Below are 25,632 nucleotides of genomic sequence, written 5' to 3'. Positions count from 1 at the left end.
TCTTGATGTAAAATAGGTGTGAGTGTTCCAGCCTCTCGCAAGGGCGCCCGTACTCAGTGCTGCCACCTTTTGGGCATTATAAGAAAACATTTCAGGACAAACATCACTGTCTTTCCAAAATTCACCCTATTCCTAACACTGTTTAGTAAATTCTGGTTTTATTCATTTGGAATATATTAAAATATTTTACTGTAAAAAAATAAAATAAAAAATAAAAAATAAAGAGACTTCCATTATATATAGTCTCATCCTTCACCAAAGCTTACACAAAATTTTCCAAAGGAAAAGATATAAAGAAACTCCCATAACACAGTGAGAATCATTAAAAATCAAAGTTTAAAAAAAAAAAGAGTTCTGATCTACAATGTCAGCTGATTGAATTTTGTCAAGCAGCAGTGGTCACCATGTGGTCCATGCCACTTTCCCCAGCAGTTCTAAGCTACAGGGAAATTGGATACTCCATCAGATACTTTCACTGTCTCCAAAATGCTTACACATGGGTTTTCTCGTTGTCCTCTTTAATCTACTATTAATGTACTAGACTGCCAGGGATATGATAAAGAATGAGCAGCAAAATATTGCAACCCGGGTTTTTGTTTTTGTACATAGGGTTTCTCTGTGTAGTCCTGGCTATCCTAGAACTCACTCAGTAGACCAGGCTGGCCTGAAAGTCAGAGACCTGCCTGCCTCTGCCTTCCAAGTGGTGGGGTTAAAATCCTGAATCACTACCGTCCAGCACAAACCAAGTCATTTAAACAACACAAATTTATGTTTTTTTGATATTGCAGCCTGAGAATCCAAAATCAACTTTCAGCCAATTATTTTTTCCAGCTATATCTTCCATTATTTTATGTAAGTCATCCATAAAGGATGATCATTCAGTGTCTTGAGCCCTTTACCTTCTCATAAACACAAGACATAGGTAACCAGGTATTGGATAAGTCCCCCAAACTCCTGGCATGGCTTTCCAGAAAACCACCATCTGCTACTTTTCATGCTATATGGAAGGGCTGATGGGAACAGAAGGGTTTTCTTTTTTTCTTTTTCTTTTTCTTTCCGTTTTTCGAGACAAGGTTTCTCTGTGTAGCTTTGCGCCTTTTCTGGAACTCACTCTGTAGCCCAGGCCAGCCTCAAACTCAGAGATCTGCCTGGTTCTGCCCCCCGAGTGCTGGGATTAAAGGCGTGTGCCACCACCGTGCGGCCCAAGAAGGGTTTTCAATAAAGAGTGAGCTCATGGCAGGGAGAAACTGCAAGTAGAGCCCACTCACCTGTTACGGATTTGACGTGATCACATGCCATTCACAAGGCTATACTGTTACTGTTAGGAACCAAGTCCTCCCCCAGCCCAACTTCAGCAACTCTGCCCCAGCAGCCATGTCATCACCAGCCACCAAATGGAACACCTTTCCACTGTCCCCACAAGTCACTACCCTTTACAAAAGCCCAGGCCATCGCTGCCTCCTCCCCACCCTCTCCTTCTCCTGTCCTTGCTCAGAGGTGGTCTCCCCAAGCCGCCATAAATCTCTTGCATGAGGTCTGTTAAATGGTGTGATTTCTGCGGCATTCCTTGGCCAAGATCTGCCAAGATACTCCTCAGCCACAAAACCCTAACAGTTGTATCATCTGTCAGGGAAGGGGTTGTGAATTGTTGAGGGAATATCTGAGGCTTCTAAGAATGCATGTCCAGCCATGGAGGCCAGTTGACCAAATCCTCACTGTGCTGGAACATCACTAGGATACACTGAATACTAAAAATGTCTCATGTTCCACGTTCATTAAAACTCTCAAATTGAATTAACTTCTTAAAAATCACCACTTGGTGTGGCATGGTGGCACATGAGTGTAATCACAGCATTTGGGAGGTGGAGGCAGAGAGAGAGACCAGGAGTTCAAAGCTCCATGAGATCCTGTTCACAACTATATCAAAACACACACACACACACACACACACACACACACACACACACACACACACACAGATAGACAGACGGATAATGGATAGATGATAACCATGGAGCATTCCACACTGTATGCTCAAAAGTGAAGTGATTAATATTTCAACACCTATAATAGTTTGATTTTCTCAATAACATAGAGATTACATGATCTTTGCAATTTAAGAGTCCAGGATTCTCAGACAGAACTAAAAATGTTAAAAATCAGTAATGGTTCATTATATTGTTGTAAATAGAATTTCCCAGGCCGTGGTATCTGAGTTTTTGGCTAGCTACCTGTTTAAGTGTGGCGATAAAGACAGTTTAAACTGAAATTAACATTTCAAAAAGTAAACTTTCAGTGAAGTTACATTTCAGGAGGAAGCTGGAGCCCACCCCAGAGTACAGCTGGGATCAGATGCCTGCAGTCTCAGCTACTTGAGCCAGAAGGCTGGAGACCAGCCTGGAAGACATAGGGAGTCTCCAGCTCTGATACAGAGAGGAGAAAATGGAGAGGAAGAGAGGAAAGGGGAGAGAGAGGGCTCAGGAAGAGAAAGAACAGGGCAAAGGAAATGAAGTCCAGAGAGTGGGAGAATTTTCCTAATCACCTTCCCTTCAAGCCTGAGCAGCTGCATCAACTTTTCTGAGGATTTCCCAAGCCTTTTAAAAAATTTAACTTTGTATCGCTTCTTTGTGAATTTCACATCATATACCTCAGTCTCACTCATATTCCCTTCCCTCCATATCTGCCCTCTACCGTTGCAACTTTCTTCCCAAAATGAAAACAGAAAGGGGCTGGAGAGATGGGTCAGCAGTTAAGAACACTGACTGCTCTTCCAGAGGTTCTGAGTTCAATTCCCAGCAACCACATGGTGGCTCATAACCATCTGTAATGAGATCTGGTGCCCTCTTCTGTATACATAATAAATAAATAAATCTTTAAAAAAGAAAACAGAAAATACAAAAACAAAACAACATCAACAAAAAAATCTGGACATTAGAAGCTGCAGTGTGTCGTGGTGAACCACACAGTATGTATGCCCTTTTGCCCAAACAGCTTTATTTGCACCGTGTTTATTGCAACAAGTCATTGATCTGGTTCATGGCCTCTGGCTTCTGCTATACTTATCAATACTGGGTCCTCTCCAGGATTTCTATCAGGTATCCTGTTGCTGCCCTGTGCCATGGACATCCTGCATTTATGATTCTACAGGACTGGCTCTTTGTGCACAACTCAAAGCCCTAGATCTGGGCCTGGGTAGTAGCTGAGTTGATCAGCCCACCCTGTTCCCCTGTACCTGTGCCACCAGGGTTAGCTCTCTGTCTTTGCCCAGATGAAGTGTGGGGTCAGCTCTCCTGCCTGTGGCAGCTGGCAGGGTGTACCACTGGCTCTCCTGTGCTCATGCCATTGGGGCCAGCTTTCCCTCACCCATACCTCAAGGTCCAGCTCTCTAGCACTACCTCAGGAAGGAGAAGGGCTGCTCTCCTGTGCCCACACCAACAGGGTCAGCCTCTACTGCACTGCCCACAAGGTTCAGAGGCTGCTCTCCGAAGTCTTGTAACCATCAAGGTGTGGGGCCAGCTCCACTATGCTTACCAAGGGAGGCTGACTCCCCCAAGTGCTGCAGCTGGTGAGAGGCAGGTCAGAGCCAGTTCTGTGCAGGCCTCCGCCATCAACATGGCCCCAGTCAGCAACCCAGAGCAGGGAGGTCCGCATGACCCTTGGTGGTAACAGGAGCTACAGATGTCATACCAGACCCCTGCTGCAGCAGAGCCGTGGACCCTGACACAGCCCTTGGTGGCAGCACGGGCCTGGACATCACTATGGCCTCAGGTGGCAGTCAGGCTACTCACATCAGACTGTTCTTCAACATACTCATGTCTCCAGTTCTGCCTGTCTCATAGCATCCAATACAAAAACCAAGGAAACAAAACAAATAACCCTGGTTTGTAATATTTGGTTCTAAGTTTGTATCATAGCTCCAGCAGACTAGTACATTAATAGTGGATTAAAGAGGAACCCATGAAAGCCCATGGTTTGTTATGCTCAGATCTCAGGGACCCCCCAAGAGACCACCACAGAGCACGATTTCCATTTGTAAAAAAAAGCAAAGAGCCTTTATTTTCAAGCTCTGGGGCATGGTTTCTTTGTCTGTCTGATGCAGTGGTGAGCAGAGAGCCCTGAGCCCAGGTAGGGTGGGGTCTTTTTAATAGCAGAGGTTGGGGTGAGGGGATTTCCAGGGTCCAGGATCCTGACTGGCTGACAATTGTCTATGGGTATCTGTAAAACAAAAACAGGTGTGAGCTAGACTCAGGGACCTCTGACCACCTTACCTTATTGTTGGAATGTTTGGGATGTTAGGTACTTCCCCATCCCTGGGTTTTGTTAGCTTATGGCTTTTTCTGGATGTGAGTGTTAACTGCCAGTAAGCCTGTCACACAAGCTGTGTCTGGGCCCCGAAGTCTGTCATGGCAGGTGTGTGGTTAAGCTGTCTTGGGGCCCCTCCACAGCTAAGTTGTGGAGTATCTGATCAAGTGTCCATTTCCCAGCAGCTCAGAACTGCTGGGTAAAGTGGCATGGACCACATGGTGACCACTGCTGCTTGACAAAATTCCATCATCTGACATGGCAGATCACAACTCTCCACTGCCTTTTCACTTTCATTTTTAATAATTCCAAGAGTCAGCAGTAACTCCAGTTCCAAAGAACTGGATACCCTCTTCTGACCTCCAAAGGAAAAACACCCATGTACATACGAAAAGGGGAAAAAATGTTTAAAAAAATCATTCTTTTCATCTTTATTTTTTTGTATATATTTAAAGCTGATTAATCTTATAGGTTTGAGGTACCCTAATGGATACATGGGTTACTGGAGGTATATACTTTTGCTTGAATGTATATAATTTATTGGCTTGTACTGGGAAGCAAAGGTTTCAGTCAGTGAGTGTGTCACTGTAGGGAGCCCAGCATGGGATCCAAGTATCCATCATGACGCTCACAGTAGATGAACCCTTAATCTAAGACTTACTGTTCCATACTTTTTGCCTTACTTTGCTAGAACTCCCTTCCACCAATCACATACTCATTGTCTTATTCTTCCCATCCCTTGACTTTCTGAATTGATTCCAAATTTTGAACACACATGTCACATGAAATCTATTATTAGAATTATGGAGAGATAAGCTAGTCAAGATCAAGGACAAAAGGCCAATAGGAAACTGGAATGTACCATGCTTTTCCCACCATGTACATGTTATTACTGGGTTAAACATGTTGGTAAAGGTCACATTCTAAATATTGTGCAGAGTCATGGAAAACAATTTCCCCTCAAATCTTTGTGTTTCTTCCACTTCCCATATATAAACTGCTTGAAGATCAGTCTAGAGACATTCCTCCACTTTCAGAAAACTGTTTGTCAAAGTAGTTAATGTAGTTAGACCATGGTGGTAGAGACAGACACATCAAGAATACAAGAACACCTTAGGTAGAGAGCAGACAAGGCCTTGGTTAAAATTTGTTATCTATGAAGACCCAGTTCCTCATTCCTGTGAACCCTGTAAATAGGGGTTTAAGGTAGGGTTGTTGCCAGAAATTGGAATCCATCCTAAACACTTAATGAGTTCCAGCTCAGTTCAGGAGATAAAGTGGAATTCTGCCTCAAAAACAGAATAATTTTTAAAAATCTAAAAAGGTTTTTACATAATTATTAACAATTCAGAAGGATAGGTACATTGTAACATTGTGTGACATCAATTGTGTCCATAGCAAAATCACCTGAGGAGGCTGATAATCTCATCAAGATGTGAAGTTTGGGTTAGGGGTATAGTTCAGGGATGGAGCACTAGCCTAAAGGATATTCAATCCCTAGAAGTGCAAAGACCAAACTAAAACAGTATCAGCAAAAGCTCATGATTCCAGCTGTGCAGAGGCTGAGGGAGGAGGAGCTCAGAGGTCAAGCTGAGGTGCTCACTGAGACCATTTCTCAAAAGAAACGGAGAGATGGGAAGAAAAACGAGAATGTTAACTATAATTCAAGTTATAGTGACATATCTATTTAACTGTCACACCTTATGTCACTTTTTAGTGGATCTGAGATTATAAGGAACAAATGAATAGGAGTTGCTTTATTGAAGGAGGTGTGTCATTGGGAGTAGGATTTGAAGGTTCAATAGAAGTGCCCATTATTGATACTCTCCATCCTCTGCTTCATATTTGTGTCTCAAGTTGTGACCTCTCACCTACTGATTCAGCACTGTATTAGTCAGGCGTAGTTAAGGTTTTCCTGCCTGGCCCACAGTCAGGACAAATCTCTCTCACCCACCAGTCCCACAGTCTCTCAGACGCAACCAAGTAAGCACAGAGACTTATATTACTTATAAACTGTATGGCCGTGGCAGGCTTCTTGTTATCTACTTCTTTTATCTTAAATTAACCCATTTCTGTTAGTTTGTACTTTGCCACATGGCTTGTGGCTTACCAGTGTCTTTACATGTTGCTTCTCATGGCGGCAGCTGGCAGTGTCTGTCCTCCCCAGCCTTCTACCTCCCACAATTCTCTTCTCTGCTTGTACCGCCTATATTTCCTGCCTAGCTACTGGCCAATCAGCATTTTATTTATACAGAGTGATATCCACAGCAGTCAGGATTCTCTAGAGCAGTGGTTCTCAACCTTCCTAATGCTGTGACCCTTTAATACAGTTCCTCATGTTGTGGTGACTCCCAACCATAAAATTATTTTTGTTGCTAATACATAAGAGTAGTTTTGCTACTGTTATGACTCCTAATGGAAATATTTGGGAGTTAGAGGATTGCCAAAGGGGCCACTCTCTAGAGAACCAATGCTCTAAAGGAATAGAACTTATAGTATAGATCTATACATGGAAGGAGGGAGTATTAGAATGTCCTACAGGACAACTAATCCAACAGTGGCTGTCTACCAATGGAAGGTCCAAAAATCCAATAGTTGTTCAGTGCAAGAGACTCTATGTCTCAGCTACTCTTTGATGTATGTCAGAATTCTGAAGAAATATGCTGTAAGAATATGTAATCCATAGGACTCCACTGGGCAGCTCCACTCTGCAGCTTCCTAGTTTAACTGCTGTGAGCGTGGGGAAGTGTTTCTGCATGGCTCTGCACAGGAATCCTCCCCATCCTGTCCCTGCTGAGTAGTAAATCTTGAGTGTGCATCATCTGTCCTGCACTGCAGCTACCTTCCTGTTTCATCCTGTTAGTGCCCAACTCCACCTCCAGAGGGACACTCCAGTTCTGTCCCTCACCTTGTCTTTCCTACACTTTGGGCCACACCTGCCACCTAAAGCAAAACCCAGCCAGGAGAAACCTGCAAGAGGAGCCCATGGGAAGGTTTTCTTTCATCAGGGGCAGCTTTTCTGAGGGTCCAGTTCTTAGGGGTGACTGTGACATGACCCTGAACAAGTGACATATAAACTCCTTTAGCACTGAAACATGTCCCAAGCTCCAGAAAGGCAGCATTGAGTCAAGGCGACTTTCGCCCTCTGGTGGTTGAACCGCACACACCGATGTGGTGGCATCCCATTGGTTGGCAGCTCTGTAGTTTCTCTTTCTCAGTTCCAGTCCTCAAAGTCTTCACTTTCATTTCTCTCCTTGTTCACCAGAGATCAGACTTAGAGACTGAATCCTCGGGACATTTCCTCTGGCCTCCATTGGCTCCTGTCCACAGATTCAGGATCTCTTGGTTGGTGTCTGAAGGTGTGAGAGCAATTTACAGGGCAGACTTTGGAGGAATCGAAAAGAAAACACTATTCCTTTGGTGAGTTTAATTGGAAACTGTGAAGCAGGAGAGATGGGGAACACTGCTGGCTTCCTGCTGAGTGCTGGGGGTGAGGGTGGGGGTTCGGGGAGCCTGATGGAGGAGAGGCTTTGAGAAAGACAGATTTCAAAAGCCAGAGAGGTCCAGATATTTCTCCAGCTGGAGTTCACATTCTTTCCTCATGTTTAATTTTGGGCTGCACCAAGAATCCTCTGTTACAAGACAGACACTGCTGTCCATCCGTGTTCCACCACTCCCACACCCACTGAAGGAGTAAAGCCAGAATGGTGTTTGAAAACAGAGTTTAAGGTCTGTCTATGTAATGGTGAATTGCCCATGATTCTATGGGTTCATTCCCTTTGCTGCTGTCTCTGATTAGAAGTCCCAATCTTACTACAGCCTCTTACACATTTACTTGTCCTATGAAACAGCCTCAGGTCTGTACAGAATTGCTAATGTTACTCAGAAGTCATTACATTGCCTGCCTTTCCCTTGGTCCATGTCTGCCATGCCTAGATCGAATTCAGCCTAGACTAGTAATTCCAGCTACAAAGGAAGCTGATGGAGGAAGATCCTAAGTCCAAGACCGGTTGGGGGACCTAAAAAGACCAAGTCTGAAGAAGAAAAGAAAAATATCAAGAAGGTGCAGTTTATTGGGGGTGAAGGTAGTTAGTGGGGGTGGGGGCACTTTCAAGTTTGCACTAGGCCCAGGATTCAATCCAAAAGAAAGAGACAAAGAAGGAGGTGACAGAGGAAGGAGGAGAGAGTGAGAACACAGGGAGAGCACTCTTTCTGGAAATGACACCTTTTCTGTTTCTCTTTGGGACAGGATACTTTTTTTTTTTTTTTTTTTTTTTTTTTTAAGCTGAGGATCAAACCCAGGGCCTTGCAATTGCTAGGCAAGCGCTCTACCACTGACCTAAATCCCCAACCCTGGACAAGATACCCTTATATAGCCCAGGCTAACCTCATGTAACTGGCCTGTGTCACACTCCCCAGACACTTCGATTACAAGTGAACTTTGCAGCACTGGGACTTGTGTCCCTTTCAAGGATTAGCATAGGGCTGGAGAGATGGCTCAGAGGTTAAGACCACTGACTGCTCTTCCAGAGGTCCTGAGTTCAATTCCCAGCAATCACATGGTGGCTCACAACCATCTGTAATGAGATCTGGTGCCCTCTTCTGGCCTGCAGTCATACATGCTAGATAGATAGATAGATAGATAGATAGATAGATAGATAGATAGATAGATGAATAAATGAATAGATAAATAAACAAATCTTTAAAAAAAAGAACTAGCATAAACCTGATTGATCTTAATGGTGTGAAAGACTGAGAGGCATCTGCTGTTAGGAAGATCTTGAGAGCCAGGAAAGGACAGGCAGCAGGGAATTCCAGCTTCACCCAAGCTAATGTAGATGCCAGAGCACACAGGCCAGGCCTTCTGTGTCCAAGTTGACTTTGAGGACTGTCATGAACCCATCCTCTTTCCCTGTGCTCTCTCCTGCTCTTAATCAGTTGTGGATACCTCTCTTCTGAACTTAGACATTGACTCTCTTTATGGGATATTAAAATGCACATATTTGGGTTTTTCATTGTTAAATTTGCCACAGAGAGGTAGTACACATTAAGTTGCTCTGTCCTGGGACAATTTATTTGCCCAGCCTATTTGTAAAAGGACTGTTTCTCATATGACATTGTACTTTGAAGTTTCATAAACCTTGAAAAAACACTTGTTACAGGGTTCAAATCCAGGAGGAAAAGACTACACACTCAACTGAAATTATAATTAAATGAATTTATTAATTACTGCTAGTAGGCCAACAACAGCCTTAAAGACAAATCAAAGGCTTGTAACACAGAAGAGGCTGAAGGCGAGGTTTTTATGGTGGGCAGCACAATTATCTCATTTGTATGGGAAGAGTAGCTGAGTGAGAAACAGCTTGCACTGCCTTCAGTTGTGAAGAGCTCTCTCCCTGCTACACAGCAGTGAGTGGGTTCACAAAAGCCAAGGAAAGAGTTCATTGTCTCATAGCCCTTTTACAATTACAGGAAGTGTAGCAAGAATGAGAACTGTCAGGAGCTTGTCTTTGAAGAATTTAGAATGGGTGTCTAGCACAAAATGGAGTTTTCCTTAGCCATCACAGACTCCAATCACAAAAGAAATAAGCTGTCTGCAGCCAGATTGTTTGAATTGACCAAACCTAGTTCTCATTCCTTGGGGACTTTTTTTTTTAAAGATTTTATTTATTAATTACGTATACACATACAATGTTCTGCCTGCATGTGTGTCCTTGCAGGCCATAGGAGGGCACCAGATTTTAGTACAGGTGGTTGTGAGCCACCATCTGGTTGCTGGGAATTGAACTCAGGACCTCTGGAAGAGCAGTAAGTGCTCTTAACCACTGAACCATCTCTCCAGCCCCCTTGGTAACTCTTTAAAACAAGATTTCTTTTGTTATTATTATTATTATTATTATTATTATTATTATTATTATTATTGGTTTTTTGAGACAGGATTTCTCTGTGTAGCTTTGTGCCTTTCCTGGAACTCACTCGGTAGACCAGGCTGGCCTCGAACTCACAAAGATCCACGTGCCTCTGCCTTCCGAGTGCTGGGATTAAAGGCGTGCGCCACCACTGCCCGGCTAAAACAAGATTTCTTTGGCCGAAATTGGGGCATTTGAGGGAGGATATGGAAGCCTAGTGAATAGAGACTGCCTAAAATACATTAAGGCGATCTACTGAGGTCTCCTACTAATGGGGGTATGGAGTCTCGACAAGCAATGTCTTGTAGGACTGGGATGCATTCAGTTGTGATCTTGGCCAATGCGGTCACATAGGAATACCCAAACAACCCTGGCTGTTGCTAAGAGAAAGGGTTGCCCTCTAGGAACTGACAGTGGAATCTCATTGCTGGGACAACACCCACAGAATTCATTGAACATGAAGTAGTTGACTGGTGCCTACATGGAGCGTTCACCCCTACATTCTAGTGGCTTTGGTACAGGAAGGTACTCTACAGACTACCAAATGCAATGTAAACTCCAACCAAGTCACAAAGCCTTTACCTACAGTCTGTCCTGCCCGCAAAATATGCTGGGGCAATGGTGGCACAGAACTTGTGGCAGTAGCCAGCCAGGGTCTGATTTGACTTAAGGTCCACTTCACTGGAAGGAACCAATACCTGACACTGCCCGGGTGACCAAGAACCAGAGACTGGATAGCCCAGAGGTCTAGGGTAAAATCCAAACACTATTGATCAAAAAGAAAAAAGGAAAACACAAAAGCAAGCAAACAAAATTTCATTGGTTTGAGTTGTGTATTTGTGGATCTGTCTGTGTGTTTATACATTTGAAAGGATGGGTGGAGTGGTCAGAACTGCTGGATTCCCTGAAGCTGGAATTACAGTCCCTGTAAGCTGTTCCATGTGGGTCCCAGGAACTGAACTAGGTATATATGAATTTCTAAATGGTCTTATTAAATAAACAACATGGAGCCAGAAATTTGGGTTAAAGCCTTAGATAGATCAGGGAAATACAGAAGGCCAAGAACTAACCTCCCTTCACCAACTCTTCTGCTTCCAAAGAGAGCAGCTTCCTGTCTACCCAGGCTTATATGCCTTTCTATTCTGCTAACTCCTTTCCTCTCTCTGTGAAGCTACAACACTTCCTCTTCCTACCCAGCTGTGTCATTTCTTGTCTGTCTCTACAGACCTCCACACCTCTATGGTTTATACTGGGATTATATTGTCACCAAGCCTGGCTATTTCCAGCGCAGCCTTGAACAGACAGATGTCATGCCTGCTAAGTGATAGGATTACCGGCATGTGCTAACATTGCATGACTTCTGTGTTGTGGCTGCCTTTTTCCTCTGATCTCCAGGTAAGCTTTATTTATTAAAGCACAAATAAAATATCAGCACATTTTAGCACAAATAAAATATAATCACAACTAGGATCTTCTGCAAGAACAATAAGCACTCTTAACCACTGAGCACTTTCTGCAGCCTTAGGTAGTATGGCATTTATTTATTTATTTACTTATTTGTTTGTTTGTTTGTTTATTTATTTGGTTTTTTTCGAGACAGGGTTTCTCTGTGTAGCTTTGTGCCTTTCCTGGAACTCACTCAGAGATCCGCCTGCCTCTGCCTCCTGAGTGCTGGGATTACAGGCATATGCCACCACCGCCCGGCTCATTTATTTATTTTTATTTAATGTTATCTTCTGTGTATTGGTGTCTTATCTGGACATAAGTCTATGTACCGCTTGAATGCCTGATGCTCATAGATGCCAGAAGAGGGTGTCAGATACCCTGGAATTCAATTTATAGACAGTTATGACTCACCTTGTGGGTGATGAGAACTGAACCAAGGTCCTCTGGAATTGGAACCAGTGCTCTAAACCCATGAACCAACTGTTTAGTCCCTAGTATAGACATTTTAACAATATTCAAATCCATGACCTCAGGTATCATTATATATAATTGTACCAATTCAATTTCTTTCAATATTTTTATAGTTTTTGTGGGTAGATCATTCATTTTGCAGTAATCAATTTTCCTAATCATTCATTTATTCTTGGTTTTAATAGTTTCATTAATATAATTGTTCTTTTGTCTTCCTGCTTGTATATTTCTGCACCATGTACTTGGAGGTCCCACAGAGGCAGAAGGGCAGGACAGATGCACTGGAACTGGAGTTACAAGTGGCTGTCAGCAGCCATGTGAGTGCTAGGACTGGAGCATGGGGTCTCTGTGAGAACAGATGACATTCTTTCCTGAGCCATTCCTCCATCCCTTTCTTGTGTTTCAAATGTAACACACTGTTTTTCTACAGAGCCACAATAGCCTTGAACTTGCCATCCTCTGGCATCAGCCTCCCAAGAAACTGGGTATAGAGGCCTGCATCACCAGGCACCGCTTCCTAATTACATTTTCTGGTTTCTCACTATTTGTGACTTTTCTTTTCTTTCTTTCCTCCCTTCCTCCCTCCCTCCTTTCTTTTTTTCTTCCTTTCTTTCTTTTTCTTTTCTTTCCTTTTCTTTTCTCTTCTCTTCTTTTTCTTTTTTTTGAAAAAGTACAACAGGTTTATTGGGAGCAATTCCCAGGCAGGTTCTCTGATCACGGAGGATTGAGGCCAGAGAAGTATTTGTGACTTTTCTATACTGTAGATTACATAGGGCATCTTCACTGAGCTTATTAGCTTTTCTTTTACCTGTAAAACAATTCTTCCTTGCATGCCTTTTGTTTATTTATGTTTAAGGGTTTCTTGTATTGCTGGTGTTTCCCCTGTCCATGCTGTGTTTAATAGAAATGACAACAATAAGCATCCTTATTTTATGCATGATTTGTTTTTGGTGTTATATTTTATTTATTTATTTTTTTATTAAGAAATGTTTTGTTAATTTACATACCAACCATAAGCCCCCCTCTCATCCCCACTCCCCCCTATACCCTCAATCCACCCCTCATTCCCTCCTCCTACAATGTAAAGCCTCCCATGGGGAGTCAGCAGAGCCTGGTACATTCAGTCGAGGAAGGTCTAAGCCCCTCCACCTGCATCAAGGCTGTGCAGGGTGTCCCACTATAAGTAGTGGGCTCCAAAAAGCCAGCTCATGCACCAGGGATGGATCCTGATCCTACTCCCGGGGGCCCCTTAAGTAGATCAAGCTACACAACTGTCTCCCTTATGAAGAGGGCCTACTCCAGTCCCATGGAGGCTCCACAGCTGTTGGTCTAAAGTTCATGATCTTGATACCCCTTGCTCAGAGAATCCCTCTTCTGTCTCTTCGATTGGCCTCCTGGAGCTTGGCCTGGTGCTTGGCTGTGGATCTCTGCATCTGCCTCCATCAGTTACTGGATGAAGGCTCCATGATTATGCTTGATTTTAAAGAAAAGTCTTTCAATTGTCCTGCATTGACTTTAGCAGTGGGCTTTTCATTTATGGCTTCAAAATAAGGAAACTTATATCTATACCTAGAAATTTTTAGGATTTTTATTCCTGAAATAAAGGTAATTTATTGTCATATACTTTTCAAGTAAAGAATGAGAGAGTTTCTATCTTTCATTTGCTGCTGAGGTGTGGGTTGTCCATTGGTTTTGCATGCTGAACTAACATTACAGGTTATCGGGCAGCGGGGCAGGGGACCTCAGAATGGTTTGAAGTATAATTGTTGATGTGGTTTGGAGCTCATTACCCTGCTGCCATTCCTACCTGGAGTCTCCATCAATGTCTTTGTCAAATTTCTAGACCAAGATAAACTCTCAACATGTACAGACACAAGATTCCTCAGAACCCACATGGTTGGAGGCATAATTCCACACATCCATTGTTCAGGCTACAGTTCTGTCCTGGATGTCACTGCTCTTTCTTTGGTGAACTCAAGGGGTAGAGCAGGGAACTCTGGAAGAAGGTTCTAAAAGGATGGTTTTCATCCCTTCAGTGTTCTGAAGACAAATGAGCCCTGTAAGTGGCCATCTCTCTACATCTAGTGCAGGGCTTCACTTAGCCATGGGCACAAACACATACATTGTCATTTACTAAGTGGCTATAAGAGAAATCATTGCCTATGTGAATCAGGAGATAGGACTGTATACACTCCATGTCATCACTAGGCATTCTGGTAAGAGACTTGTAAGGAGAGGATCAGAAAGAGTCACACTGAGTACTGCTGATAAAGGAACAAGTACAGCTGCCAGATACATGAGTAGTTTGATGCTTTTAATGTGAAAATGTTATTTTGTCCTTGGAAAGAAAAGGATGGATAGAATGTAGGTTACACAAGGCTGTTGGAAGGAAACACTTTCTGCTCTTCAGTAAAAGGAAATAACAATCCTGCATCTAAAATTTTCACTTGGGATGAAATAAGTGTAGAGGCCTTGAAAGTATGACAAAATGCTCCTTTTGACATGTCGCTCAATTTCTGTTCCTATATCTCTCCTGTGTTCATTTCACTTATCATCATGGTCATTGATTGATGTCTGCTCAGTGTCCATGCTGATTTTCTTTCCCTTTCTTACTTGTCCCCCTTTTCATCATCCCAGTCACACAGGTACCTGAGCAGGAGTGTCAGCAGTCAGGACAGACAGACAGAGGATCACAACATCAATGGCCTCATCAGTCGTGTTGATGATGGAGGAGGAGGTGACCTGTCCTATCTGCTTAGAGCTCCTGAAGGAACCTGTGAGTGCCGATTGTGACCACAGCTTCTGCCAAGCCTGCATCACACTGAACTATGAGTCCAGCAAAGGCAAAGAAGGGGAGGGCATCTGCCCTGTGTGCCGAGTGAGTTACCTGTTTGGGAAGCTAAGGCCTAATCGACATGTGGCCAACATAGTGGAGAGGCTCAAGGGGTTCAAGTCCAGCCCAGAGGAGGAGCAGAAGGTGAATGTCTGTGCACAACATGGAGAGAAACTCCAGCTCTTCTGTGAGAAGGACAAGATGGCCATCTGCTGGCTTTGTGAGCGATCTCAGGAGCACCGTGGTCACCAAACAGATCTCATTGAAGAGATGGCCCATGAGTACAAGGTAAGAAGTGGGAAGGTGTGGAACATAGAGGACACAGTAACAGATGGGAAATCTCTACTTGGTGTGACAGGTCAATAGCCTGGACATCATAGACTCAAGGCCTGATATATCATTCCATCCTTTCCTACCTTCAGTTCCTAAAAGACATGATGATTTATTCCACTTACTCATATGAGAATGTGCCTGGACTACAAATACTAAGATAGAAAAAATGTCTTGGAACTGTCCCTGTGAAGTTGAGTCAAGAAGAGCCAAGAGCAGAACTGCTAATTTATTATGTGTTTATCTTCTTTCAGTGTTTATGTCAGATTCACTCATTACCTAAAATCCATTCAAGTGATATCTACAATGGAGTTAGTAAATGAATGATAGACAGCAGCAAAGAGAATGTGCATGTGGCAGTTGTACATCTGGCAAGAGGGGAAAGAATTCCATAATGAGATACATAGAGGCAAGCTCTGTGTTGGGTCTTTGTTTTCTGTTGTTTGTTTGTTTCGAGCCCACATACAAACTCACATAGACAGTTGCAGCATTCACTGGACCTGCAAGGGTCTGCACCAGATGGGATCCTAGAGCTTGAGAAAGTGGACACATGCCCTCACCCTTAACCCAGAAGCAATCTCCAAATGATAGCTACTTTTAAATGAAAAATTATTTTTCTCCAAGGGAGTTTCACTGGAGAAACAATTCATTTACTTGTAAGGACAGGTCCCATGCCCAGCAGTAGATGGATGACCAACACACAACAAACTGAACCCATATTTGGAGGTTCTTTCTCTCATAACGATAAATCTGGGCTTGTTTTTTTCTGCTTTACCAGTCCCTTGTATGTATATTAAGGTTTAGGGTTTCAATGGGTTTCCCATGTGTTGGAAACTGTGTGTCTCTTCATCTATGTGCATTCCTTGTGTTTTTTATTTAGCTCTTTTTCTGGTTGGTTTGTTTTGTCATATTCCAATGGGTTTGTTTTTTTATTTCTCATACTGGATTTCCTTTTATTCTGTTACTGTTCCTTTTCTGCCTCTTTGTTTTCTAACAAGAGACAAAAAGGGTGTGGATATGTATGGGAGGGAGGTGGAGAAGAACAAGGAGGAGTAGGGCAGGGAAGTCTGTAATCACAATATAGTGTATGAAAACATATGTGTTCAGTGAAAAAAGGAAAACTTAACTACAACAGTATGTACATACAATTTAAAAGAAGAAAAGAAGACCTAGAGAGATGACTCATCAATTAAGAGCACTGGCTTTCTCAGAGGACCAAGGTTGAATTCCCAGCATACTCATGGCACCTCACATCTGGAAGTGTAACTCCAGTTCCAGTCAATCCTACACCTTCACACAGATATACAGACAAAACACCAATGCACATGAAATTAAAAAAAAAATAGAAAAGGAAATAGAAGAGAAAAGAATGTGCATGTGAACAGTGTGGTGGTGACGACTCAGTCCTTGATTTCTGGGGCTGAAGAAGGTGGATCTCAGAGTTTGAGTGTGTAGGGGTCTACATGAGAATTCCAGACCACTCAGGCTACATAGGAAGACCCAATTTTTATAACTGCAGGTGTCTAATAAGACATTACAGGGGCATGTGATGTATGTGCATATTTATATAAAAGACCAGAAAAGCTAACACAATTATCCCAGTTTTCTGATGCCAGAATCAAGCTAACAGGTTTGTACTTGGTGGGATGGTTGACTAAGAGAGATTTCTGTGTCTTTGTCTGTATGGGGGTTTATGTGTATAAGTACAAGTATGGATTGAGCTGGAGACTGAAGATTTACATACTTTATGTACATAAATCATAGCACAACTTTTATAAAAGGGAACAATCTTAGGTTTCCTGTCTTTCCAGAAGGGTTTCTTGTTATTCTGTTAGAAAGAACTGTCCTACTAAACACACAGCTTGACTCTGCTACAATTCCTCTCCCACAGGGGAAGCTCCAGGCAGCTCTGCAGGAACAGAGGGCAAATGAGAAAAGATGTGATGAGTGGGAAGATGATCTTAAAGAGGAGAGAACTTTCTGGAAGGCAAGTGGGGACCCTAACTCCTAAGATGCCTGGGAGGGACCTGGGCAAGAAGCTCCCTGGCTCTCCCTTCCCTGGTAGTTGATGAGGACAAGAGGCCTTGATTAGTCCTCTCCACTAGTTCCCTTGGAGCTGGGGCTGCACACTGAGTGCATCACAACTGAGCCTGGCTGTGTGGGGAGCTGACACCATGGTGGGGGTCTGGTGAGAGTGGGCACTGAGTCCTGGATCTCACTCCTGTGGTGCTTTCTGTAGCTATGACTGTTGGGGAAGATGCTTGGGAACAGTCACAGTTCTAGGGGTTTAGCTTCTCTTGGGAGTTCAGAGGTAGAATGAGGAGATTTACAGGCAGGAACAGGAGTTTGTGTCAGCTGTGTGAAAACTGAGACACACAAAGGCATCCCACTTTGGCTCAGAAGGCCTTGGTAAAGGTGACCTAACATCTTTGTTTTGGAATGTCATCAACAGACACTGAGAGGAGACACATGCTTCCCTAAGACTCCCTTCCCTTCCCAAGCTCAGTTCCCTGTGAGAACTCCCCATCAGAACTGTGTCTTTCTGTCTTCCAGTCCCATTAGGATAGTCTGAATTCCTCTCCTTTTTCTTATCCCTGAAGAACCAAATACAGAGTGATGTAGAAAAAGTTCAGATGGAGTTTAAAGGACTTCGGGAATTCCTGGACTCCAAGGAGAAGAATGAGCTGCAGAAACTGAAGCAGGAGGAACAAGACATTATGAACAGCCTGGCAGAGTCTAAAAGTGAGCTGGTGAAGCAGAGGGAGTCAGTGAGAGACCTCATCTCAGATGTGGAGCATCACTTGCAGTGCTCAACCATGGAAATGCTGCAGGTAAGTCTGCAGGAGGTCCCAGCATCTGAGAGTCAGGAGACCTGGAAGCCATTTCCCTCCCTCTGAGCTGCTGTGACCTTCCTGGTGGGGACAGTAGGCTCTCTGGGCCCTCCCTGCACTCTGTCCTGAACCAGTTTCAGAGCCTGGGGAAGCATGTCATGCATGGACGGCAAGGGGAAATTGCATGTTTTTAGTGTATCGAGTATAGTATAAAAGCTCAACCTTGGAGAAGAGATCAGTTGGATCATGGGTAGTTATTACCCTGCTGTAATGCTGAGCATATGTGAACACATTTTCAACTGTCATTAATTACTTCACCTGAATTTGAAATTAATAGAAATTGTTCTTCCCTTCCAGTGTTTGTAGATTTACTTTTGTTGGTTTATGTTATATAAGAGAAAGTCAAGTGTAGCCAAGCATGTACTGCCTGTGATCCCAGGACTTGAGCGCCTCTCATACACAGAGACAAAACAAAACAAAAACAAAAATAAAACAAAACAAATAAAAAAGCCTAAGAAGCACAGAACAATGAAAATGAAATATAAGCTTCCCAACCTAGAGACAGGTGTGCTGGCTCACTCCTTCAATCACAGCAGTTGGAATGGAGAATCAAATGAGGCTACATGGGTTATATAGGGTCTATATAGCGAGTTCTAGGTCAGCAGGGCTACATAGTAAAATCCACAACAGGTAATTTGGGAGATAGTAAGAGACTTCAGAATATCCAGCCTTAAATGGAATGTATATACTATTCCACCTCTAATTTAAAGCCCAGTGATCATTACAGAAGAAGGGCAGAAAGAGTGTAGGAGCTAGACATGGTGAACGTCTACAAAGTAAACAGTGTCTTCTGGACATACCTTAGCAGCAACACATAGCAACAATCTGTGATTGGTTGTGATACCAAACCCAAGACCTTTGCAAGCCGAAACCATACCAAATTCTACTTTGGAAACTGGACTTTCTAAGGAAGTTCACCACACTACACCCAAAGAGCTCCTGGCCATTGTTAGCTGCTGGGACAAGGGTGTGTGTGTGTGTGATTTTTCTCAAAGAATGTAATTTTAGGTAAATCTACCAATATCCATTGCAACCCAAACATGCAAGAATACTTGCACAGCATTAGGTCCCAAGCCAAGGACAAATGGCTAATCAAGGTGCCTCCTTAACATATCAAAGTGGACCTGGTAGGTTAGGTCTTGAAATGTGTTCCATATAAAAGAGTAAAATTAATATTGTAAATCTGGAAAGGGATATTTATTTTTGTGGCCAAATTTCAAAGATGGACAAAGAGATTTAAAAAAAAAAAAACCCTCTGTGCTGGGTGGTAATGGTGCATGTTTTTCATCTTAGCACTCAGAAGGCAGAGGCAGGCAGATCTCTGTGAGTTCGAGGCCAGCCTGGTCTACAGACTAAGTTCCAGGACAAGCTCCAAGGCTACACAAAGAAACTCTGTCTGAACAACAACAACAACAAAAACCAACAAAAACAAAAGAAAGAAAAAGCCCACTACCCATCTTCAGTTTCCCTAAGTGAGTTCAATATTTAAGTTGAGAGTCAAGGATATATGCATGTGAGCAGTACAGGTCAAGGTGTGGTGCTGTCCATCATTCTCCTACCATTATCTGGGTTACAGTCTCATACTTTAAGGTGGACTGACAAGTAATTAAAAGTGCTTGAAATCTTTTTAGGAGATCACTAGCCCCATGGCTAGAGCTGCTTTCCTTCCCTCAGTGTGATTTTCCTGGAGAAATTCCATTTCTTTCCGGTCAGTGGTTCAACGGTTTGTCAAATTGACAGACACACAGATGCACTTCTTCCCCTGCCAGGACTGTTATAGAGAGAGAAGGAAAAGAGACAGAGACATGGTTAGTTGGTTCTAAGTATCAGACAATTTAAGCTTCTGGTCCTTTTGGCCTTTTCATTACTAATATATTAAATTGTGTTTAAATGACTGAAATAATTTAGCATTCAGCTTCTCATAATGTTAGTTGCAAGTACAGTAATGGATAGCTTACATGCAGCATGAAAAGTTATTTGTTTATGTGTTTAGCTATAAACACAGCAAAACCTACAAAAGCTTTCAAAACATTGTTTATTTGTCTTCTGTCTCCATATCCTTATAGTATGAGTCAGAAAATAGTCCATTAGTTTACATGTAATCAAGTAAAGAGTCATGCATCATAATTGTTTCAGGTCATGGAGAAGTGTGGTTTTGACTTTGTCTCTGCAGCCAGTGAGAGTGTGAGCAGGATTTGCAAGAACATGCAGAACATGTAATTCACTGTGTTTTTTCCCTTCTCCCCAGGGTGTGAATTCTGTCCTTAAAAGGTATGTCTGACTGATAGAGAAAAATAGTCCTATTGGGTGGTAAAAGTGATTTAATATCCAACTAGAATAAAGATCTCATGGGTTTGGGGGAATTTAAACATAGTATTCTGAACTTCTGGTAAAAAGGAGGAAGGGGAAGTGGGGAAAGACAGGATCTGACTGTTGTGAACAGTTGAGAACAGATTTGATTGTGTTTTAGGGACTGGGTAATGGGGAGTTACAGAGTCAGGCTCAGCAGTGGGATGAGGCACAAGGAGCTAAGGTGCTTTCAGACTCCTTGTGGTTCTGTCATTCTGTCCATACTGTGTGTGTGTGTCTGGCTCTGAATCTGCTCTAACAAGTACTTGATTCCTCAATTTATCCTAGGTAGGGCATGTCTCCTGTGTCTGCAATGTTCAAAGACTTGTATATTAGGAAAAATTGCTGTGTATTTGTGTGTTTCTCATGAGGATAGAAGAGATCCAGAGTTCCTTTGTAGTTATAATTAGATTTTCCAAAAAGAGACTTGAGCCGGGCAGTGGTGGCGCATGCCTTTAATCCCAGCACTCGGGAGGCAGAGGCAGGTGGATCTCTGTGAGTTCGAGGCCATCCTGGGCTGCAGAGTGAGATCCAGGAAATGCACAAAGCTACACAGAGAAACCCTGTCTCGAAAAACCAAAAAAAAAAAAAAAAAAAAAAAAAAAGAGAGAGAGACTTGAGTCTCTGAGCACAATTCTTTTCTTAAGAGTTCTGGGGAGGAGAATCAGGTAGCCAGTTGTTTGACTGTACAAGTAAGGAGCTCTGCTCCTGAGAAGTAAGGCTTTCCCAACATCACACACGAAGTAAGTGGGAGGGCTCATGAGTGTGTCTCTCATGTCTCCAGAGTTAGTAGTCAGCCCTCTCTCCCCTTCTCAGAATTCTCAAGAAAGCTCCACGACATCTATGGTTAGAATGATAGGGAGTCAGTAGTGGTCAAAGGTCACACTGTCTGAGACGTGGAGGTCAATCTTTTGTCCCTAGGAGTCAGACCTTAAGATTGCAACAGCCTGAAATGATCCCAAGAAAACAAAGAAGGCTCTTCCAAGCTCCAGATCTGAATGGCATGCTGCAAGTGTTTCAAGGTAAGAACAGCTACATTCTGTGGTTAACTGTCAGATTCTAGGTGTGCTGGGGCTACACTCTCTGGGAAGAGAGTGATGTTTCTCAACTTAGGTAGGGGGACTCAGAAGAATAGATCATGTATTCCAGTGATGTTATTATATTTAATGGAAAATCGTCATTCATCCATGTTATATCATAATTTCTAAACCTTCCCCTAATCTGGAGAGGAGATTGGCTTTAATGTTTTGATTCCTTTGCCTCCATTTAATGAATTTTCATCCTTTCAGGCCTCATGGATGCTCAACGCTACTGGGGTAAGGAGAAATCACGCCGTCAGCCACTCTCTCCTTACTGTATTTCAGAGTTTATTTCTCTGCTAACCCTCATGTGTCATGTTACATACTTCTCCCCATGTACTTCTCCCAATCTGCCTCTTCTTGACTATAAACCAGGCTCCTCCCACTTCCCTCTCACAGTCTCCTTAGGTTCTGCTCCTTCTATCACTAATAAGGCTATGTTTTGCCTTCCTTGAGACTCTTATATGTCTCATTTTTCTGCAGTTCATGTGACCCTGGATCTAGTCCGCAATGAAAACATTGTTGTTAGTGAGGACAAACGACAAATACGACATCGAAATGATTCTAGAAGAAATTTGCAAATTTCTGAGACCTATGGTTTGGGTGTCGTCGGATACCCAGCTTTCCACTCAGGGAAACATTACTGGGAAGTGGATGTTTCTAGAAATGATGCCTGGCTCCTGGGATTAAATGATGGAGAACGTGCTCAACCCCAACTTCGTGCAATGAATGAAAATGGCATCAAAGTCCAATATAATTCTGATGCTAAACAACATGTACTTCGTCAGCCTACATTTACCTTTGGGTCTCAAAGCTACTTTGATTTTAATTTTAAACATGATTATCAGCCTAAATATACAGTTCAAGATGATTCTGGTGTGAAACAGCATGTAAATTATCAGCCTAAATATGGCTACTGGGTTATAGGGATGAAGAATGGGTCTGTCTATAATGCCTTTGAAGAGTGCTCTGTCACCCACAATGCCAGTGTCTTGGTCCTCTCTCTGACTGGTCGTCCTAGTCGTGTTGGAGTTTTCCTGGACAGAGAAGCTGGCACTCTCTCATTTTATGATGTTTCCAACCATGGAGCTCTCATCTATAGATTCTATGAACCCTCCTTCCCCGATGCAGTTTATCCATACTTTAATCCTATGTCATGTTCAGAGCCAATGACAGTATGTGGGCCGCCCTCCTAAACCTCACCCATACCCGCACAGTGCCCATGTCTGATGTATCTCATATGCCTGAGCTCCCTGGATCATCATAACTGTTTCTGCCTTTGCTCTTTCCCTTTTAATAAACTTCAGTTCTCAATACAAACCAGCATGGATTCTTCTCCTTGATCCAGTTGCTTGTCTGGTTACAAGGTAATAATTCATCATTTCCCATATTCCCAAAGACAATGACTCTTTCCTCATTAGGTGAGGTGAAGCCTCTGCTAACCCCACTTCCTGTTTTGTGGTGTCACAGAGGGAAGCCAGGGCCTTGTGCATGCTGAGGAGGTGCTCTACCTCTGAGCCACTTGTCTCAGCTCTGCCATGTCTGCACAAGCCCATTCCTTCTGCCACTGACAACAGTTGAAAATTCTCCCGGGTGGTAGTAGCTCACGTCTGTAATCCCAGCACTCAGGATGCAGAGGCAGGCAGATCTCTGTGAGTTCATTTGAGGCCAGCCTGGGCTGCAGCGTTGAATTCCAGGACAGGTTCCAAAGCTACACAGAGAAACCCTGTCTCGAAAAACCAGTAAATAAATAAGTAAATGAAGGAATGAATGAACGAATGAATGAACGAATGAATGAATAAAGGAAGGAAGGAAGGAAGGAAAATAAAAATACGAAAATTTGTCTCCAGCTTGTCTATTGGTTTGAAAATTATATGTAGGAGTCTCTAGCCTAGGAATGAGCCCTTAGTGGTAGGTCAGTTTAACCACAATGCTTGTGCTTCATCCAAGCTTAAGAAGGAAACATCTGCAATGGTAACCATGAAGACTGTGTGTTCAGAGTACCAGGGTTCTATTCCTGCCACTCCACATAACAGTGTAACCCTGAATAACATCCTCAAAAGCCTATGCTTTATGGGGTTTTTATTTTTGTTTTGATTTTTTTGTTTAATTTGGTTGGTTTTTATTTTTTACAGTTTTACTGTACACAGTACACACATCCTGTAGGTCAGTGTAAGAAAATAAATTTGAAATCTGTTACAAGGCTCTGAAGGTAAAAACATTTTCCTCCAAGCCCAGTGACCAAAGTTCAATCCCTTACACAACCTGGGAGAAGCAGGCAGCCAATCCTCCAGATTATCATCCTCTGTCTACACACACATGCTGCAGTACACACATGCCTAGACACAACAATGGAAAATGAGTTATGTAATTTTTAAAAAGACAAAGGTCAATGCATATCAAGCACCCACTTCATACTCAGGAGATGATGGTTCTGTTCATTACCGGGGAGATGTCCTTAGTCAGGTATTCCATGTAAAAGTGGGCACCTGGAAGAAACTAAGATTTGGCTTTCTTTCTTTTTTTTTTTTTTTTTTTAACATTTTTAAAGATTTATTTATTTATTACGTATACAGAAGAGGGCACCAGATCTCATTACAGATGGTTATGAGCCACCATGTGGTTGCTGAGAATTGAACTCAGGACCTCTGAAAGAGCAGTCGGTGCTCTTAACCTCTGAGCCATCTCTCCAGCCCCCAAGATTTGACTTTCTGATGATGTCTTGCTCTTAGACCCTGGACTCTGTTATCAAGTCTACTCTAATATGTTGTAAATATCTATTGCTGAGGATGGCCTTTGAGATCCTGTTCCTCCTGACACCAGCTTCCAGGCAGTGTGTCCTGTGGTGGTTTGAATGGGAATGGCCTCCATAGGCTCAGATCTTTGAATGCTTGGTTCCCAGTTGTTGAGACTGTTTGGGATAGATTAGACAGTGTGCCATTATTGGAGTTTATGTGGCCTGAGTGTGACCTTTGAGATTTCAATACACTCTGGGCATTCCCAGTGCCCCTATCTTCGCCTCAGGTTTGGTCTCAAGTGTGACCGGTCACTTCCTGCACCAGCACCTTACCTGTTCCCATACTACCCACTGTGGTGGTCATGACCTCTGACCCTTTAAACCGTAAGCCCGAAATCAAACACTGTCCTTCTGTGCTGCCTCAGTCATGGTGTTTTTCATAGCAATAGAAGAGTAACAAAGACAGACTACATACATGTGTCTCCACAGCTGGGTTTGTACAGAGCTAAGGATCCAGCCCAGGGCTCCAGGCTTGCTGGGCAGGCTCCATGCCAACTGAACCTCATTCAGAGCTCTACACATTTTCAACTTCTAATTCAGGGGGAGCTGAAGCATTATCACAGGTCTTAATCCAAATATGATGTCAAATGGGGAGTGCCTGGGCAATTAAGGTGAGGGACTCCCGGAAGGGAGGTAGTGAGTGGGTCAGATCAGCACACAGAAAAGGACTATGTCTGTTCAGCAGCACAATATATAATCTGAAGGAGACAATGGGGCAGCCAGAGAGCTCCCTATGGAGCTTGCTAGTTTACCTGCTGCTGTGAGTGTGGGGCAGTGTTTCTGCAGGAAATCCTCCCGGTGCTGTCCCTGCTTTGTGGGAAATTTCGATTGTGATCTGAGTTTCCTTTCTGTTCTCATCCTGTAAGAGTCCAAATCCAACTCCAGAGGAACACTCTAGTTCTGTCCCTCACCTTGTTTTTCCTTCCCCTGGAGCCACACCTGACACCCAAAGCAAAACCCAAGCCAGGATGCAGGAGGAGCCCACGGGAAGACTTTCTTTCCTTTAGCGGCAGCTTTCCAGACTGTCGGGATCTTGTTAGGTGGATCTGGAAATTCCAGAGATGCTTAAAAAAGCCAGTTAAGGGTGGGCGAGTTGATGGTACATGCTCTCCAGAGAGAGCCAGTGCTGATCTAAGGGCAACTTCTTCTTTCGGTGGAGCGGGGCCTGCACATGCGGAGGCGTGCCATTGGTCGGTCCTTCCGTGGTTTCTCTTTCTTTTTCTGG

The 25,632-nt window shown here is 43.2% G+C and overlaps 1 protein-coding gene across 1 annotated transcript; it reads left to right on the top strand.

Moving 5' to 3' along the window:
* The first annotated feature begins 7,534 nt into the window (after positions 1–7,534).
* Positions 7,535–22,917, top strand: LOC118569196 (tripartite motif-containing protein 30A-like). Its single transcript, XM_036166935.1, has 8 exons — positions 7,535–7,722; positions 14,766–15,249; positions 17,183–17,278; positions 17,892–18,122; positions 20,431–20,453; positions 21,453–21,553; positions 21,821–21,847; positions 22,094–22,917. Exons 2-8 carry the CDS (start codon positions 14,830–14,832, stop codon positions 22,804–22,806), a joined length of 1,611 nt encoding a protein of 536 aa, XP_036022828.1. The 5' UTR covers positions 7,535–7,722; positions 14,766–14,829; the 3' UTR covers positions 22,807–22,917.
* The last annotated feature ends 2,715 nt before the right edge of the window (positions 22,918–25,632 follow it).

Source organism: Onychomys torridus, chromosome 1 (genome assembly GCF_903995425.1).
Source record: "Onychomys torridus chromosome 1, mOncTor1.1, whole genome shotgun sequence".
NCBI classification, from domain to species: domain Eukaryota; kingdom Metazoa; phylum Chordata; class Mammalia; order Rodentia; family Cricetidae; genus Onychomys; species Onychomys torridus.
Note: the sequence above shows the minus strand (reverse complement) of the source record. Positions and strands in the feature narration are given on the sequence as shown.

Bases quoted from the DNA above. Each gene is read 5' to 3' on its own strand.
- LOC118569196 (XM_036166935.1), top strand. From the start codon at position 14,830: ATGGCCTCATCAGTCGTGTTGATGATGGAGGAGGAGGTGACCTGTCCT. The intron at 17,279-17,891 runs GCAAGTGGGGAC...TTATCCCTGAAG, and splicing joins AGGAGAGAACTTTCTGGAAG to AACCAAATACAGAGTGATGT. The intron at 20,454-21,452 runs GTATGTCTGACT...TTTTGTCCCTAG, and splicing joins GTGAATTCTGTCCTTAAAAG to GAGTCAGACCTTAAGATTGC.